The sequence below is a fragment of the Somniosus microcephalus genome, chromosome 2, assembly GCF_052327205.1.
Source record: "Somniosus microcephalus isolate GS21.2 chromosome 2, FLI_Smic_1.0, whole genome shotgun sequence".
Taxonomy (NCBI): Eukaryota; Metazoa; Chordata; class Chondrichthyes; order Squaliformes; family Somniosidae; genus Somniosus; species Somniosus microcephalus.
In genome coordinates this window covers 178,857,010-178,875,707 of record NC_140988.1, presented here as the reverse complement: position 1 = coordinate 178,875,707, position 18,698 = coordinate 178,857,010, and the positions used below count along the sequence as shown (strand labels likewise).

General features: G+C 42.7%; 1 protein-coding gene across 10 annotated transcripts in view; it reads right to left on the bottom strand.

The window, feature by feature from the left end:
* The window catches only part of slit2 (slit homolog 2 (Drosophila)), a 605,319-nt gene that overhangs the window by 45,802 nt on the left and 540,819 nt on the right, over nucleotides 1-18,698 (bottom strand). For 5 of the 10 annotated variants that reach the window (XM_085967585.1, XM_085967587.1, XM_085967586.1 and 2 more), the window contains 5 exons: nucleotides 17,441-17,512; nucleotides 15,914-16,077; nucleotides 15,577-15,609; nucleotides 14,583-14,707; nucleotides 9,303-9,400 (listed from right to left, as the gene is read on the bottom strand). In XM_085967585.1, coding sequence (XP_085823711.1) covers nucleotides 9,303-9,400; nucleotides 14,583-14,707; nucleotides 15,577-15,609; nucleotides 15,914-16,077; nucleotides 17,441-17,512 — 492 coding nt within the window. The remainder of the gene's footprint in view (nucleotides 1-9,302; nucleotides 9,401-14,582; nucleotides 14,708-15,576; nucleotides 15,610-15,913; nucleotides 16,078-17,440; nucleotides 17,513-18,698) is intronic. The other 5 variants (XM_085967589.1, XM_085967592.1, XM_085967591.1 and 2 more) reach the window with 1 other exon arrangement.

Here is an 18,698-nt window from a genome sequence, read left to right as displayed (position 1 = left end):
TGGTGGGGGATTCGGCGATGGTAATGCCGTTGAATGTCAAGGGGCGGTGGTTAGCCTCTCACTTGTTGGAGATAGTCATTGCCTGGCACTTGTGTGGCATGACTGTTACCTGCCACTTATCAGCCCAAGCCTGAATGTCGTCCAGGTCTTGTTGCATGCAGGCATGGACTGCTTCATTATCTGAGGAGCTGCGAATGGCACTGAACACTGTGCAGTCATCAGCAAACATCCCCACTTCTGACCTTATGTTGAGAGGGAAGGTCATTGATGAAGCAGCTGAAGATGGTTGGGTCTAGTACACTGCCCTGAGGAACTCCTGCAGCGATGTCCTGGGGCTGAGATGATTGACCATCAACTACCACAACCTTTGTGCTAGGTATAACTCCAGCCAGTGGAGAGTTTAGAGAGTTTTAGCCAATGTTCATGTGAAGTTTCTGGTAATGTGTTGTCATACAGTGCAATCTATATTTTCAACACTTCACCTTATTGGACAGATGTGTGCACACCTTGAGAAGTGTCTTATTGCGTTCCACTCCCCTCACCACTGTAGTGATGAGTGTGAATGGAATGGCTTGGACATTATAGGGATGCTTTATGGTGCTGGTGTGGGATGGTGTAAACCTGGCACATCATGTGACAGCTGGGGGTTACAGCGTTAAGTGAAGTAAATCTGGCCATGGTGAGGTCATCGCTGGCCTCCTGGGCAGCAATGTTGTCAGGAGCTGATGCCCTGTGTCCTGTGCAGCATCAGGTGATTGCGGAGAAGGTTGATGTTGCTGTTGGTGATGTTGATGTGCCTGGTGATGTTGGCTTTGGGGCTGATCGTGGAAGGATTCAGAGGACCAGGATGTGATTTTTTTCGAGGGCACCGATGTTGCTGGAATTGATGGCAGCTGAAGTTGAGATGACAGAAGCGATCTGTCAATGGTGAGAGAGGTTGTTCCAATGAGATGCCACTGGATATAAAGTTGGCTCTAAACACTTGCAAGCTAAAGAAATCTCTAAATGTATTACAAATGCAGTAACCAACAGTTTCTGAGCTCTGAAACTGAACAGCTGCAACATGGCATCCTTTACACCACTTCTGCAGCTGTCAGCTTATCAGAAACATCAGAGCAGACTCAAATCACGCCAGGTTGAGCTGGCATGTTCCCCGAGAAGTGGGTAACCCATGGGGGAGCATGTAAAATTGGAAAGAAGTCTCAAAATACCATTAAATAGGCTCTTAATGGTAAGGCCTCACAGCGTAGGCGGGAATCTCGAGCGGCAGAGCGGGGCTATAAAAGTCCCAGAGACCAGGTAAGGCCTCACAGCGTCGGCGGGAATCTCGAGCGGCAGAGCGGGGCTATAAAAGGCCCCAAGAGACCAGGTAAGGCCTCACAGCGTCGGCGGGAAACTCGAGCGGCAAAGTGGGGCTATAAAAGGCCCCAGAGACCAGGTAAGGCCTCACAGCGTCGGCGGGAATCCTGAGCGGCAGAGCGGGGCTATAAAAGGCCCCAAGAGACCAGGTAAGGCCTCACAGCGTCGGCGGGAATCTCGAGCGGCAGAGCGGGGCTATAAAAGGCCCAGAGACCAGGTAAGGCCTACCAGTCTCCAGTCTCGGAGGGAAGGAGAGAGGTAAAAAGTAATCCAAGTGTGACGTCACCAGAAAGCGGGTAAGTGATTGGTTGGTGAGTATTTCTCCCTTTTGAAGCTTAATCTCTTTGGTTTATAGTTTCTAAGGTGTGATATTCACCATCTAGAATCGGGGCAGAGGGTATTTAAGAATAATATTAATAAATTTAATTAATTACATAGAATGGGAGATCAGGTGATGTGTTGCTGCTGCAATATGTGGGAGCTGGTGGACACCATTGATGCTAACGGTGATCACATTTGCAGTAAGTGTTGGCTGCTCGAGGAATTCCGGCTCCGTGTTGAAGAGCTGGAGTCCGAGCTTCAAACACTGAGACACATCAGGGAGGGGGAGAGTTACCTGGACTCTGTGTATCACGAGGTATTCACACCAATTAGATTAATTAATTCAGATGTAGTCCGTGGTCAGGGTCAGGATGGTGTGACTAGAAGTGAGGCAGGTATGGGGATCCAGGAGGTAGTGTTGGAGGAGCCGCAGCCCTTGCACTTGTCCAACAGGTTCGAGGCTCTTACTCCCTGTGAGGTTGGGAACAGGGACTGCGGGGAGGATGAGCAACCTGGCCACAGCACCGTGGAGCAGGGGGCCATTAAAGTGGGGGGAGTTAAAAGAAATGTTGTCGTGGTAGGGGATAGTATCGTTAGGGAGATAGATAGAGTTCTTTGCAGCCGAGAGCGAGAGTCCCGAAGGCTGTGTTGCCTGCCCGGTGCCAGGGTTAAGGATATCTCCTCTGGACTGGAGAGAAACTTGGAGTGGGAGGGGGAGGATCCAGTTGTCGTGGTCCATGTTGGTACCAACGACATAGATAGGACAAGGAAGGAGGTTCTGCTGAGGGAGTTTGAGCAGCTAGGGGCCAAATTAAAAAGCAGAACCACAAGGGTAATAATCTCTGGATTATTACCTGAGCCACGAGCGAATTTGGCTAGGACAAATAAAATTAGAGAGTTAAATGCGTGGCTCAAAGACTGGTGTGGGAGAAATGGGTTTTGCTTCCTGGGACACTGGCACCAGTACTGGGGCAGGAGGGAGCTGTTCCGTTGGGACGGGCTTCACTTGGCCAGTGCTGGGACTAGAGTCCTGGCGGATCATATAACTAGGGCTGTAGAGAGGGCTTTAAACTAACTAGTGGGGGGGAGGTTCCTAGAGAGCAAATAATAAAAATGACAACAGAGAAGGTCATAGACTTAGGTAGCAGTGGGGAAATTGAAAACCAGAGCGTGTCAGGAAGGGGCAGAAGGTATGGAGTAAAAGGTAAAGTAATAAAAAGGGCAAAAGCAGGAACTAAGTGTCACAAAATATCTTTGAAAGTTCTCTATCTGAATGCACGTAGCATTCGTACCAAAATAGACGAGTTAATGGCACAAATAACTACATATGGGTATGATCGTGTGGCCATTACAGAAACATGGCTGCAGGGTGACAATGCCTGGGAATTAAACATACCAGGTTATTTAACGATCAGGAAGGACAGGCAGGAAGGAAGGGGAGGTGGGGTGGCTATGTTAATAAAGGAAGGAATCACTGTAATACAGAGAAATGATATTGGGTCAAAAGATCAGGATAATGAAACAGTTTGGGTGGAGGTAAGGAATAATAAGGGGAAAAAAACACTAGTGGGCGTAGTCTATAGGCCTCCGAACAGTGGCAACTCTGTTGGACGGAGTATCAATCAGGAAATAGTTGAGGCTTGTAATAAGGGAACATCTATAATTATGGGGGATTTTAACTATCATATTAATTGGACAAATCAAATTGGGCAGGGCTGCCTTGAGGATGAGTTCATTGAGTGTATTAGGGATGGGTTTCTTGAGCAGTGTGTAACTGAACTGACCAGGGGGCAAGCAACCTTAGATCTGGTCCTGTGTAACGAAACAGGATAAATTAAAAATGTCCCAGTAAAGGATCCCCTTGGAATGAGTGACCATAACATGGTTGAATTCCATATTCAATTAGAGGGTGAGAAGGTTGGATCTCAAACAAGCGTGCTAAGCTTGAATAAAGGAGACTATGAAGGTATGAGAGCGGAATTGAGTAGAGTGGATTGGGAAAATAGATTAAAGGGTAAGACGATACATGATCAGTGGTGTACATTTAAGGAGTTATTTTACAACTTCCAAAAAAAATATATTCCACTGAGAAGAAAAGGGTGTAAAAGAAAAGACAGCCATCCGTGGCTAAGTAAAGAAATTAAGGATAGTATTCGACTAAAAACAAGGGCATATAAGGTAGCCAAATCTAGTGGGAGGATAGAGGATTGGGAAAACTTTAAAAGACAGCAAAAAATAACAAAAAGGTTGATTAAGAAAGGGAAGATAGATTATGAAAGTAAATTAGCAAAAAATATAAAAACAGATAGTAAGAGTTTTTATAGTTATATAAAAAGAAAAAGGGTGGCTAAAGTAAATGTTGGTCCCTTAGAGGATGAGACTGGGAAATTAATGGTGGGAAATATGGAGATGGCAAAAACACTGAATGAATATTTTGTATCAGTCTTTACAGTAGAAGACACTAAGAATATCCCAACACTGGACAAACAGGGGGCTATGGGGGGGAGGAGCTAAACACGATCAAAATCATTAAGGAAGTGGTACTCGGTAAAATAATGGGACTCAAGGCGGATAAATCACCTGGACCTGATGGCTTACATCCTAGGGTCTTGAGGGAAGTGGCGGTAGGGATTGTGGATGCATTGGTAATAATTTTCCAAAACTCCCTGGACTCAGCAAAGGTCCCGGCAGACTGGAAAACTGCTAATGTAATGCCCTTATTTAAAAAGGGCAGTAGACAGAAGGCTGGAAACTATAGACCGGTTAGCCTAACATCTGTGGTAGGTAAAATATTGCAGTCCATTATTAAGGAGACAGTAACAGGACATTTGGATAATCATAATTTAATAGGACAAAGTCAGCATGGTTTTATGAAGGGGAAGTCATGTTTGACAAATTTGCTGGAGTTCTTTGAGGAAGTAACATATAGGGTGGATAAAGGGGAACTAGTGGATGTAGTGTATTTAGACTTCCAAAAGGCATTTGACAAGGTGCCACACAGAAGATTATTGCTTAAGATAAAAAATCACAGGATTGGGGGTAATATTCTGGCATGGATAGAGGATTGGCTATCTAACAGAAGGCAGAGAGTTGGGATAAATGGTTCATTCTCAGACTGGCAATCAGTAACTAGTGGTGTTCCGCAGGGGTCAGTGCTGGGTCCCCAACTCTTTACAATCTATATTAACGATTTGGAGGAGGGGACCGAGTGTAACATATCAAAGTTTGCAGATGATACTAAGATGGGAGGGAAAGTAGTGAGTGAGGAGGACATAAAAAACCTGCAAGGGGACATAGACAGGCTAAGTAAGTGGGCAGAGATTTGGCAGATGGAATACAATACTGGAAAGTGTGAGGTTATGCACTTTGGCAGGAAAAATCATAGAGCAAGTTATTATCTTAATGGCAAGAAACTGGAAAGTACTGAAGTGCAAAGGGATCTGGGGGTCCTAGTGCACGAAACTCAAAAGGTTAGTATGCAGGTGCAGCAAGTGATTAAGAAGGCCAATGGAATGTTGGCTTTCATTGCTAGGGGGATAGAATATAAAAATAGGGAGGTATTGCTTCAGTTGTACAAGGTATTGGTGAGACCGCACCTGGAATACTGCGTACAGTTTTGGTGTCCATACTTAAGAAAGGACATACTTGCTCTCGAGTCAGTACAAAGAAGGTTCACTCGGTTAATCCCGGGGATGAGGGGATGGACATATGAGGAGAGGTTGAGTAGATTGGGACTCTACTCATTGGAGTTCAGAAGAATGAGAGGCGATCTTATTGAAACATATAAGATTGTGAAGGGGTTGGATCGGGTGGATGCGGGGAGGATGTTCCCGATGATGGGTGAAACTAGAACTAGGGGGCATAGTCTTAGAATAAGGGGCTGCTCTTTCAAGACTGAGATGAGGAGGAACTACTTCACTCAGAGGGTGGTAGGTCCATGGAATATGCTGCCCCAAAAAGCTGTAGAAGCTACATCATTACATAAATTTAAAACAGAAATAGACAGTTTCCTAGAAAGGGAATTAAGGGTTTTGGGGAGCGGGCAGGAATTTGGACATGAGTCTAGGTTCGGATCGGTCATGGCCCTGTGGGTAGTGGAGCGGGCCCAGGGGCCGTGTAGCCTGATCCTGCTCCTATTTCGTGTGTCTAATTCTGTTAGATTCAGGAGATGGTTCTGTGATAGTGGATTGGCGGTTAGGATCAGATCAGCCATGATCTTATTGAATGGCGGAGCAGGCTCGAGGGGCCGATTGGCCTACTCCTGCTCCTATTTCTTATGTTCTTATGTTCTTAACAAGCCATTTAATGATATAAATTGTCTCCCTCGCCGCTTGGTATCGGGTCAGTTCTATGCAGACAGATCTGACACCTGGGAGACTTGTGTGTGGAGGCGGGTTGACAGCGGGTTTCATACCCGCTGTCAATCTTTGCTATTTTGACCTGCCCCCAACCTGCCCTCTGAGCGCTGGCAAAATTCAGCCCACAATGTGGGTAAACTGCCAGCCTATATTAGCCTGCTAAACCGAGCTCATCAGAAGGGGTGCAGCAAATCACTTGTAAGGACTGTTTACAAAGGGTGATGGGTAAATTTAAAGGAATGTATCATTTAAAGGTAACATGTGGGTATTAAAAATGTTGGTAGCAATTACAGAGGCTGCTAATATTTCCAATGGATATTTTGTTTTTTGCAAAAGCTGTTTAGGTGACAAAAGTGCTTGACAAAACCTGTGATTGGCAGAATTACTGTGGAGGCAGGAAACCAAGACTGTGGCCAAGTTTGGAGCAGAACAAGACTCCAATCCCTTGTTTGATTGCTGGCAAAGTGAAAGTGGTGAATAATAAGTTGATAGTGAGATGGGTGGCCCTGCTCCTCATTGGACAACATTACAGCATGGCTGGAAGGAAATGGATGAAGTGGAATAGAGCCCCAGTTGATCATTAATACCACTAATAGTACCAGTCCTATATTTAAACATGGATGCCCTTTCAGCAGATGCTACAGTTTTACATCTGGCTATCTGCTTACTCAGTGTAATCAGTTCCACACAGTCACTGCCAGTTATTTTTAAAAAAAAATTATTCGTTCATGGGATGAGGGCATCGCTGGCAAGGCCAGCATTTATTGCCCATCCCTAATTGCCCTCGAGAAGGTGGTGGTGAGCTGCCTTCTTGAACTGCTGTAGTCCGTGTGGTGAAGGCACTCCCACAGTGCTGGTAGGTAGGGAGTTCCAGGATTTTGACCCAGCGACGATGAAGGATCAGCGATATACTTCTAAGTCAGGATGGTGTGTGACTTGGAGGGGAACTTGGAGGTGGTGGTGTTCCCATGCACCTGCTGCCCTTGTTCTTCTAGGTGGAAGAGGTCGCAGGTTTGGGAGGTGCTGCCGAAGAAGCCTTGACGAGTTGCTGCAGTGCATCTTGTAGATGGTACACACTGCAGCCATGGTACGCCGGTGGTGGAGGGAGTGAATACACCTCTGTATGCCAATGTGCATGAGAGTTGACCATATAACCTAAGTTTGAACAGATTTCCCTCCCATTCTTTTGATCAGTTATGCCCACTGGACACCCATTAGTCAGGCATAATCAATCAAAAAACCTACCCTACTGTTTTAGTGGGATCAAATAAATAGGCCCGTTGTAAATCTCCCAAGTAAGCACCATTTTAGCATTACAAAAGATAAGGGAAGCCTATTCCTCAGTAGGACCAGTCCTTAATTGAAAAACACATCTTAATGTAAATTTTCACTCTTTCTAGCCGAGCATCTCATTTAATTAGTTCAGCACATTGAGTATCAGTAATGAAATAATTGCACACAAATCAATGGCTACATAAAAACATCCTGATGCAAAAACTGTAGCTGGTTAATCCTTTCACAGGAAAAAAAAGATCTTTATGATATTAATGATGCATGAAAGTATGAAGCTGCACGTATACTTAACAACTTTGCTGAATTAATTGTGATTCTCATGTGAAATTATGAAACTTCACTAATAGAAAGCCCTACTTCATAATTTATGAGCATGTAGCTGCACTCATTTTAAGCTTTAATTTAATGTCCTGAAATCTGTGAAGCTCAGAAGAAGTTTATCTGCTCTGACGCAGCGGTTTGAGAATTACTTATTCATTTTCTGTTTCGCCACAATAACATTCTATCAATTCCCAGCCAACCACAGCAAAAATCATTTGCTAAAGAATACTGCATGTCATTGCACTCTTTAACTGCGAGTGTGCACCCTGTGCAGAGTCATCCGGTATATCAAATAGTTTAATACCACTGAAAATCCAACCTGATTAATGGGCGCCTACATGAATGTGTACACACAGTCCAAGCAGTGACCATCACTTGCACCGTGAGACAGCGCACAGATATTCCACTTTAGGGAAAATAGGAGTTCATCTTCAGTGTGGTGGGACTCCTGTCGGCCACAGAGATGTATTTTCCAGCCTTGGCGTCATTTCAATATTTTTGGTGGGTTTCCCTGCCTTCACCACCAATTGTAGTAGTACTGCTGGCAGCATATTTGCTGCCAATATAAACTTGAAAACAATTATCCAATTTTTTTCAGATTTGGTGGCTAAGCTATCAATATTGCTTGGCATTTAGATTTTAAATAGCCGTCCATGGCCATGAATTTCTGACAGTTTCATATTATTTTATTTGCCCACCTACATATGGTTGGCGATACGCTAAGTGACCCGTCACTCTGATGGAACAGTGGAGGTGGCAGGAGCAGCGTAAAGCTGGCGGAACAAGCTCTGAAGCATTTTCTTGCCCATGTCTGCTGGAGTTACACCAGCTTCCTGCTATAACTCCAGTGAAAAATCTACCCCAGTACATTCAATGCTATTTCATAAATATTAAATAGTTAATAACTTCCGTGTGTCCTTTTTTAAAAAATCTATGAGAATGAATCCAGCAAGTCTGAATCTTCAATAGAACAATGGCACACACAAAGTATAGTAACAATCAGCTAAACACTTCCAAAAATGTTAGAATAAAAGTTATTTTAACCCGCTCATCCCTACGCAATTTATTTGGTTGTTGAAAAGTTTGGAACTTTCTTTTTTGAATTCGACCAAAGCTTTAGGAACATTCAGAAACAAGAATGTCCATAAGGTGATTAGCCGTTGTAGAGCAGTGGTCTGAAAAAGACTCTAATTTTCTGTTTCACTGCACTAATATCTCATCAGTCCCCAGTTCTCTTTCACACCTCTCTTGCAGATTAATAAAATGAAGCTCACTTTTTAGGCTTCGAGTTGCACTTTAATGAAGAGATAAAATATTCCTTTGCTCAACTCTTTAGGCTGCATTTAAATTCTACCTGCATAGAATTCCTCAGCAAGTTCAAGATATATATATATACATTTTGTATTATTAGATCAAAGCTTGTAGCACTGCTGGGTCCCAAAAAAACAGCATGCTTTTTTTTTTTAGCTCTACACAAATATTTTATTCATGTTTAAAGTTTACTTTTTCCTCAGAGAGTCCTCACCAGATTCCTCAGTTGAAGTAGGTTAAAGGATCTGTTATGTAATGTTGATTAGTAAATGCTGGAATTCTATAACGTGCTCATCACCATTTTTAATAAAAAATAAACATAAATCAAACTATACGAACCAAAAATCTTCTTTTTCCCCCTCTTTAAGATGGCAGGTTCCACCATTTTTGCATGGGCTGTTAACACAGGCGTGAATGGGAACATCACAGTCCTGTCCCTGCGGAGGAATAAAGTACGGAGCAGTTAATTACACAGTCATTGCAGGCGTAGGTACAACAAGCTGGGAACAACTGTCCAACAGTCACTACAGGAGTGGGAAAAGGTTCGAATGTAAATAATCATTACAGCAGTGGATATGACAGACCAGGAACAACAGCCCAACATAAACAGTCATTACAGGAGTGGTCATGATGGACTGGGAACAGCAGTCTAAGTTCAGTTGTGCCGCCATACTGCCAAGTGCACACAGAGCAGCTGCTATTTTTGCTGCATCGGTGACTTCAAAAATATATTTTATTGAAAATAAAATTAAAACTAATTTGTGGCAACAAATAGACAGCAAATATTGCTAAGATTAAAAGGTTTTGTGTTTGCCTTGGTGAAGATGAACAGGTATGTATAATTTGAGTTGCTGTAATAAGAAAATGTGCTCCACATCTTCTAGATATTAAGACTTATGTTTGATGTTTTTAGTCTCAATGTATCCCTGTTTGAAGTTTATACTGTCCAACATTGTGCTGATTATAAAGTATTTAACCCAGGCATTAAGAAAGTGCTATGCTTTAAATAGTTGAAGGGAACATTTTACTGAAGGCATTTACTATAACTGCATAAATAAACCTATTTGTATAAACCATCAGAAAAATCCATAAGAAGCTGGTCTGCTAGTTATAGTGCTCAACAGCCAATTAGAGAACACTCAAGCTCAATTCTAGTCATGGCTTTTGTTGAAAGAGGATTTGCTTCACATATTCTGCAGTATTTTGTTGAGTTTTTACCACTGTTTAGCAGGTTACTTTGCACTAGTTCATGGGGCACTGGCACAATACTGGGGAAAGAAGGAGCTGTTCTGTTGGGATGGACTCCACTAAAACAGAGCTGGGATCAGTGTCCTGGTAAATCGAATAACTAGGGCAGTAGGTAGGGCTTTAAAATAATAAAGGGGCGAGGTGGGACGATTCAGGAAAGGGTAAATTCAAAAAGCAGGAAGCGAAATGTCAAGACTGTAGAGCAGACTAGTGATTTGGGTAAAAATAAGCAGAGTGGGTCAAGAAGGGACAGAGAGCTTAACAAATTTAATAGGGCATAAGGTGACGTCAGGGAAAAATAGAAAAAAGTTAAAGCTAAAGGCACTATATCTGAATGCGCGTAGCATTCGCAACAAAATGGATACATTAATAGCACAGGTAAAAATAAATGGGTTTGATCCAATAGCCATTTCATAGGCATGGGGCTGGATTTTGCCAATGGGGAACTTTTGGAGGCGGGACTCCCACTTGTCAGGTTTCAGTCCCGCCTCCATCAACTTCTGGCCAACCCACGCTATTTTCCCTTGATTGACCTTGTTAAGCCCGCCCAGCGGTTTTAGCAGGCCAATTAAAGGAAAGCCGGTTACAGAGAACGTTAACGTATGACGTTTCATCTGTCAAATATAATGTGGATAAATGCGAGGTTATCCACTTTGGTGGCAAAAACAGGAAGGCAGATTATTATCTGAACGGCAATAGATTGGGAGAAGGGGAAGCGCAATGAGACTTGGGTGTCCTTGTGAACCAGTCAATGAAGGTAAGCATGCAGGTGCAGCAGGCGGTTAAGAAGGCAAATGGTATGTTGGCCTTCGTAGCGAGAGGGTTTGAGTACAGGAACAAGGATGTCTTGCTGCAGTTGTACAGGGTCTTGGTGAGACCACACCTTGAGTATTGTGTGCAGTTTTGGTCGCCTTATCTGAGGAAGGATGTTCTTGCCATGGAAGGAGTTCAGCGAAGATTCACCAGGCTGATACCTGGGATGGCAGAAATGACGTATGAGGAGAGATTGGGTCGATTGAACTTGTATTCGCTAGAGTTTAGAAGAATGAGAGGGGATCTCATTGAAAATTATAAAATTCTGACAGGACTGGACAGACTAGATGCTGGACGGATGTTCCCGATAGTAGGGGAGTCCAGAACCTGGGGTCACAGTCTAAGGATAAGGGGTAAGCCATTTAGGACAGAGACGAGGAGGAATTTCTTCACCCAGAGAGTGGTGAACCTGCGGAATTCTCTACCACAGAAGGCAGCAGAGGCCAATTCATTAAATATATTCAAGAAGGAGTTAGATATATTTCTCAAGGCTAAAGGGATCAAGGGATATGGGGAGAAGGCAGGGACAGGTACTGAGTTTGGATGATCAGCCATGATCTCATTGAATGGCGGAGCAGGCTTGAGGGGCTGAATGGCCTACTCCTGCTCCTATGTTTCTATGTTTCTGTCTATTAACCAATCCTCAATCCATGCTAATATATTACCCCCAATTCCATAAGCCCTAATTTCCTGTAATAAGCTCCTGTGTGGCATCTTATCGCTGCTTTTTGAAAATGCAAATACACTACATCCACTTGTTTACCCTTATCTACCCTGCTAGTTACAACCGGTAGCGCTGCGGCCATTTTCAGTGGCTATAAACCAGAGACTGCGGCGACATCGGTAGGTTTCTGTCAATGGCCTAACTTTCCCCCTTAGAGTGCAACTGATAAAAGAGCTAGTACATATATATATATATTTAGAATATATTGTGTATATCATTGACATTGAATCTGTTACCTACATCAAGCAGGACAATGTTCCACCTCAAGTAATTAAGTGTTTAAGTCTCCATGTTTTTCTCCTTTCTAATTGCTTATTTTCTACTTCATTATTCATCAATCTCATTGTACAAAACTTCACTTTACCCATCTAGCTGTCTCCCCAAGTTCAGAGAGCTCCTGATATGCTCTGCTGCGCCTGCCCCAGTGAGACTACAATTCCAAGAGACCAAGGTGCAGCTAGGGCTCCAATGTATATTCAAACTAGCCAACTGATTTGCCTGATGTCTCCAGCTCATGCACAAACTGGCTGTTATTTTCTTTTAAAGTAGGCCTTTGGAGAAAAATCTGTAAAGCATTTGTGGATCCACAAATGAGAATTTTGAATACAGACTGTTATCCATCTGAACACTGCAGGGCACACTTACCGAACTAACAGTCCCACAGGGTCACATGCACTTTGAAGTCTAGACCTGATATTCTGTCTTACAGTTCCTATCAAATGTCACTCTTCAGTTTTAAAATTACTATCAACTGTCACTCTAGCAATATATTATTTCATATTCGGTCTGAAGGATAGATAGCTGTCAGCTGCCAACAATCTGTTAGGTCAATCTAGCAGGCTTACTTGACCTGGCAGAATAAATGAGATACCAAGGGATGATAGCAGCTGCGCGACAACATTGAACAGTAATTAACTGATGTTCAGAGCCGTCCTCTCGATAATACACACTCATGCTTTTCTTCAGCAACGAGCTGCTGTGCAACACCAAGAGCTGGCTGGCAGATTTCCACATCCGTAAGTCATAAGCAATATTTTATTCCCGTTACCCTCTGTAACGTCTGAAAATGATATCCCTGTGTGTACATTATATTGTAAGTACATGGGCCCTAGAATTCCGTGGGTGGAATCCCGGGGGTTACGCCAGCATCGCACCTGGTGGTGCCCTCCAGCATTGACCCTGCCAGAACTTGCAGGATCAGTGCGAGGGTACTTCATTAGCATGGATCAGGTGGGTGCAAGCACCACTTTGGGCACATCTCTGGCATCTGCTTGCCCATGCATGCCTGAAATCCCAGTGCCTGCCCGGGGTAGTGGGGGTTGCCAAAGCTCCATGTTGATCCTTGCAATGGTTTTATCGGCCCTCTGCAGCAATTTTTTCTTTAAGTTTTCATTCCTTGGGGGTCTAGCCATACTGCTAGCTTGGCCTGGACTCCACTGGCTGGGTCCACATAAGCCCTTGTGGAGGCCGGTATGCCTCCACGCACTCAGCGTATTGGCCACCATTACTACACCAAGTACCCTTCCAAGACCAGGAGTGGAAACTCCTGGTTTAGAGAAACCCTGCCCTGTCTCAACTCCCAACCATCATTCGTCTTGAAAGGGGTCGATGGAAATTCTACCATTTACAAAGCAAAGAGGAAACTTCCAGAAATGGCAGGGACCCGGTACGATTGGGTCTTCACTGTTTGCAGGATGTTCCAGTGGTCACCCACCAGAGTTAGACCGGCAGTAAGTTCTAAGAATTCTGGCCCCTTACAGTTTATTTCCTCTAACATAAGACGTAAACTGCAACATGTTGTCCACTTGTTGCCCTCCCTTGTCTACAGTCTCTTCGCCAATGTAGTTTACTCATCCTGATTCAACAATGCAAATTTTTCACCCAATAGCCTTGGTTGTTATAAAATCATGTGGCTGATTGTGCGATTGGTCTCTCCCAGCAAAGAGCGCAAGTCGGGAAATGTGGACCCACAGCCTGTGATTTTCCATCCATTAAAATTAATTCTCATTGAAGAAAAGAAGAGACATGATCCGCGTCTTTAATATTCTGAAAGCCATGGTTACCGTGAATGTAAGTAGTTATTTTCAATTTAAACCGCATAATTCCAGGACTAATGACAAGTATAAAATGAACAAGCCTGCAGTGAGACTTATGATCACAAGGATTTTGTTCCCCCATTGAATAGTAGATGTTGCATAGGCTCCAAGCAAAAACAGTTGGGTAAATATCTGGTGAAGAATGGGACTGAAGGTTATTGAAGATTTAATTCTCTATGGAACATGATTGTTCCAATCCTGGTGACCAAGGGAATATCATCTGAAGAATGCATGTAATCAGAGCTGAATAATGTAGTATTATATATATATCTTTATATATAATGTTGAATCAGTATCTGGATCTTTGCTCAACTAACTTCAGGGAGAAATCTAAGGAGCTTTGTCTTCTTGAAACTTCCAGGAGATTAAATAGGCTAGAAAAGTGCGACGAGAGATCAAATAGTCCATGGTGTTTTGGGAAAAGTGGACTTGATGGAATAAATGTTCTTTTCTCACTAAAATAACAAATGTAAGTGAAGTCAATGCATGTCCTAGACCAAAACATTAGTCATTCATTATCCATTATTTTATATGCAGCATACAAGATGATGAGTAACCAGATCCCGAGCTTGAATCTTTTGTACATGTAGGATTATGAGTTTGTAAATTAAATCTCACATGAAACACAGCAACAGTTACCTACTCTTCCCACCCCCATGGGTATGAGCAATTGGATGATGGCATTTATGATATACTAGAGCTGGAATTGTTATTGTTCTGTGCAAGATCTGAACATACCTTGAATCCATAAGGACAAGTGCACCTATAGAAATCCACTGGGTCATTGTTGCAAGTGCCATCATTTTTACATGGGTTGGAAAGACAAGGGTTACACTTGGCTAGAATGTTGATGTCAATGGGACCTTGAAAAGTAAAATACTTGTGTAAGTCAAGCAAATGATACCTGGAAGGTAAATACTAAAAAGTGAGAACTAATTTCATTCGCAAAAATCACAAGGTTTTTCATTTTGTGGTTGACCACTGCTCCTCATCATTTGTCTACTTTATAGCACCTTTGGCAAAAAGAATACTGCAGAATCACCAAAATGATGGGAACACTCATAACCTCAAATGACTTGAAATCCCTCGAGGTCTGATAAATAATAGTGGACAGAAATAAACAACTGCAAATAAATGACCGATCTTCAGACTTCAATAGAGCCCAGTAATCAGCACGGTACTAGTACAAGGTCAGGGCTCCAGTTCTAAACTAACTAAACTAAAATTAATCTAATTTAATTGTATTTTAGCAAAACTTTATTTTATTGTGCAATTTTGCTGCAGAAAATATTTTTGCTTTAATTTCAAAGGCACATATCAACATATTGCCATTGCCGAAAATACAAATGTAGATTATATCACACACAGTAAAATTAATAATCCAAGATTTTTGGTTAGAAGAGAATATTGTACTACTTGTGAAATATACTCTATTATCAACCATAATATTTCAAAAATGTACAATAAAGGCAATACAACATTCAAAAAAGACAAACATTTATTTCACAGTCATCTTTCAATTTAGGCTTAAACTCATGCACTACGTATTTAAGGTCAGAAGTCAGACTGACAGTGCATAAACTGTATATTCACATCAAATGGACATTGGTAATCTAAGGAAAACAAGTCTGTTTGAGGGATAAGGTACTTTTTTGGGATCACATTTAAGGAGAGGCAGAAGGTCTATGTTCAACACCATCCATTATTGTCAGGGGCGGGTCAGCTGTCTTACCTGGCACCAGAAAACCGCAAGGCCCTGGAATCTCTATTGGCAGGGCACAGGATGTCAAAGGTCACAAGTGAAAGATTAAAGAGTGTTAGATTACATGCAACCAAAGGAAGTCAAAGGGCAATTAAAAGTTACAAAAAGCTTCATCGGAACGTTAATGGCAAAGCTCCTTGTTTTAAGTGCAACCAGTCAATCCCAACCAAATAGTTACTGTCAATCAGTACACAGGGAGTCAATCTGACAGATAATCCACATTAGAAAGTTCTGATTTAATTGCTTCACTCCAATACAAAGACATTTTTGACGTGCACTCACTGCCAAACTGAATTGATGGCATTACCTTGACATTCAAATTTCTTGGAAGGAGTGGTGAGCAGGAGCTTGTCTGCCATGTCACCAGGTCCAGCACAACGAGCTATGCCTGGCTCTTTGTAGCCAGACTTTACCCAGTCAGACAACCACTGCATGTTACAGTCACAGTACAGTGGGTTTGCACCAAGGGCCCTGCAAAGACAAGAAAGTCGCTTAATTGTTTTTCTATAAACCAGAATATTGACATAAAAGATTACAAAAATAAATACATTATTCATTCCATCTAACTCATCCTTCAATAGAAACCTATGGGGCTCCCATCACTGCAATTAACTGTCTCTAAAAGAATTCCAAAGTTTTAGCCTCCACCCTACTCTCTGGAGGACCACTCTAGGATTAATCACTCATTCTGTGAAGAAGTGCTTCCTTGCATCAATCTTGAACTTGCCTTTTATTAGTTTCTACCTATATTGCTTGTCCAATGGCGCTGTTTTTTTCTTGAAACTGTGCCCCGGATTAGCATTTTCTATTCAAATAAGTCTAATTATATATCTCCATAATGCCCCCCGAACCCCCCTCATTCGCCTTCTTTTAAAGCTACGGGTTTTCCGAAACTTTCCTCATACTTCAGTCCTCTGACATTAGGGGGAATCAGTCTCATGGATCTTTTCTACATTGCTTTGATGTTTGGATGTTTCCCTTATGCGTTAGTAACAGAACTGAACAAGGTGTGACCTGATCAGAGTACTACACAGATTTAGGATGACCGCCTTGGATGTTGTACCACCGATCTGGCAACACTGGTCCAATTTTATGAATGCATGTTTTCTTGAGACCATTTCTTCTACTGTTGCTACAATATTAAGATAGACGCTGCTATGTATCTTTGTTACGTATTTAAATGCCCTTCAACTGTCCTTTCTGCGCAAATTAAAACACATAGGGGGTGAAATCAGTCTTCAGCAGTAGTGCAAATCGGACAATAGTGAACTGACAGCCCGTTTTAAACACCGCCCAATTTTCTTTTCCATTGAACAGAAATTCAGGTGGGGTTTAAACAGGCGGCTGATTCGCTATCGCCCGTTTTACACTACCGCCAAAGATCAATTTCACCTCCATAATATCCTGAATGACGAAAGAGCAAAACCAGTTTCAAATTCTGTCTCATTGCATCGCACAGCTGCATGGCTCCATGCAATTAAAATTCATAATAAACAGGAGAATCAATCCATTCAAAGCAAAATCATTTCTGTGTAATTTGGTTCAACAATACAGAACTTAACATTCCAACTTTCCGTGCCAAAGGAAATATAACATTAGCTTGTAAAACTATCAAAACTGCTTTTTCTTCCTGGGGAAAAGAGTACACCTATCAGATTGTTCCCTTCTTTGGATTTCATCACCTTTCTGTCATACAGAGTGTAGCCTAGTTAAAGATGTTCTAATGCAATCTGAGGGGGAATTCTATCCGCTTAAAGCCCAGAGCAGAAAAAATGCTATTCTTATCCAAGAACTGTTGAAGTACTAACTGGGTCTTATTGAAGTTTGTACTTACAAATGTGACAGCGATGAGAGGTCATTAAAAGCTCCTTCAGGAATAGTTGAGATGTCATTCCCATGCAAAGACCTGGAAAAATGGTTATAATAATCAATTAATGCAATCTACCAGAGACCTGCACAAATTCAGTGACAGGATCGGACAAAGTCAACATGGATTTACAAAAGGTAAATCGTGCTTGACTAATCTACTGGAATTTTTTGAGGATGTATCTGGTAAAATAGATAAGGGAGAACCAGTGGATGTGGTGTATTTGGACTTTCAGAAGGCATTCGATAAGGTCCCGCATAAGAGATTAGCATGTAAAGTTAAGGCACTTGGGATTGGGGGCAAGGTATTGACTTGGATAGAGAACTGGTTGGCAGACAGAAAGCAAAGAGTTGGAATAAACGGGTCTTTTTCCGAGTGGCAGGCAGTGACTAGTGGGGTACTCCAGGGATCGGTCCTTGGACCCCAGCTATTCACAATATATATTAATGATCTAGACAAGGGAACTAGATGTAATATCTCCAAATTTGCAGATGACACAAAGCTGGGTGGGCGTGTATGCTGTGAGGAGGATGCCAAGAAACTCCAGGATGATTTGGACAGGTTGGGTGATTGGGCAGAAGCAAGGCAGATGCAACATAACGTGGATAAATGTGAGGTTATCCACTTTGGTGGCAAAAACAGGAAGGCAGATTATTATCTGAATGGCAATAGATTGGGAGAAGGGGAAGTGCAACGAGACCTGGGGGTCCTTGTGCACCAGTCGCTGAAGGTAAGCATGCAGGTGCAGCAGGCGGTTAAGAAGGCAAATGGTATGTTGGCCTTCGTAGCGAGAGGGTTTGAGTACAGGAACAAGGATGTCTTGCTGCAGTTATACAAGGCCTTGGTGAGACCACATCTTGAGTATTGTGTGCAGTTTTGGTCACCTTATCTGAGGAAGGACGTTCTTGCCATGGAAGCAGTTCAGCGAAGATTCACCAGGTTGATACCTGGGATGGCAGGAATGACGTATGAGGAGATTGGGTCGATTGGGCTTGTACTCGCTGGAGTTTAGAAGAATGAGAGGGGATCTCATTGAAACTTATAAAATTCTGACAGGACTGGACAGACTAGATGCAGGAAGGATGTTCCCGATGGTCGGGGAATCCAGAACCAGGGGTCACAGTCTAAGGATAAGGGGTAAGCCATTTAGGACTGAAATGAGGAGGAATTGCTTCACCAAGAGAGCGGTGAACCTGTGGAATTCTCTACCACAGAAGGCAGTAGA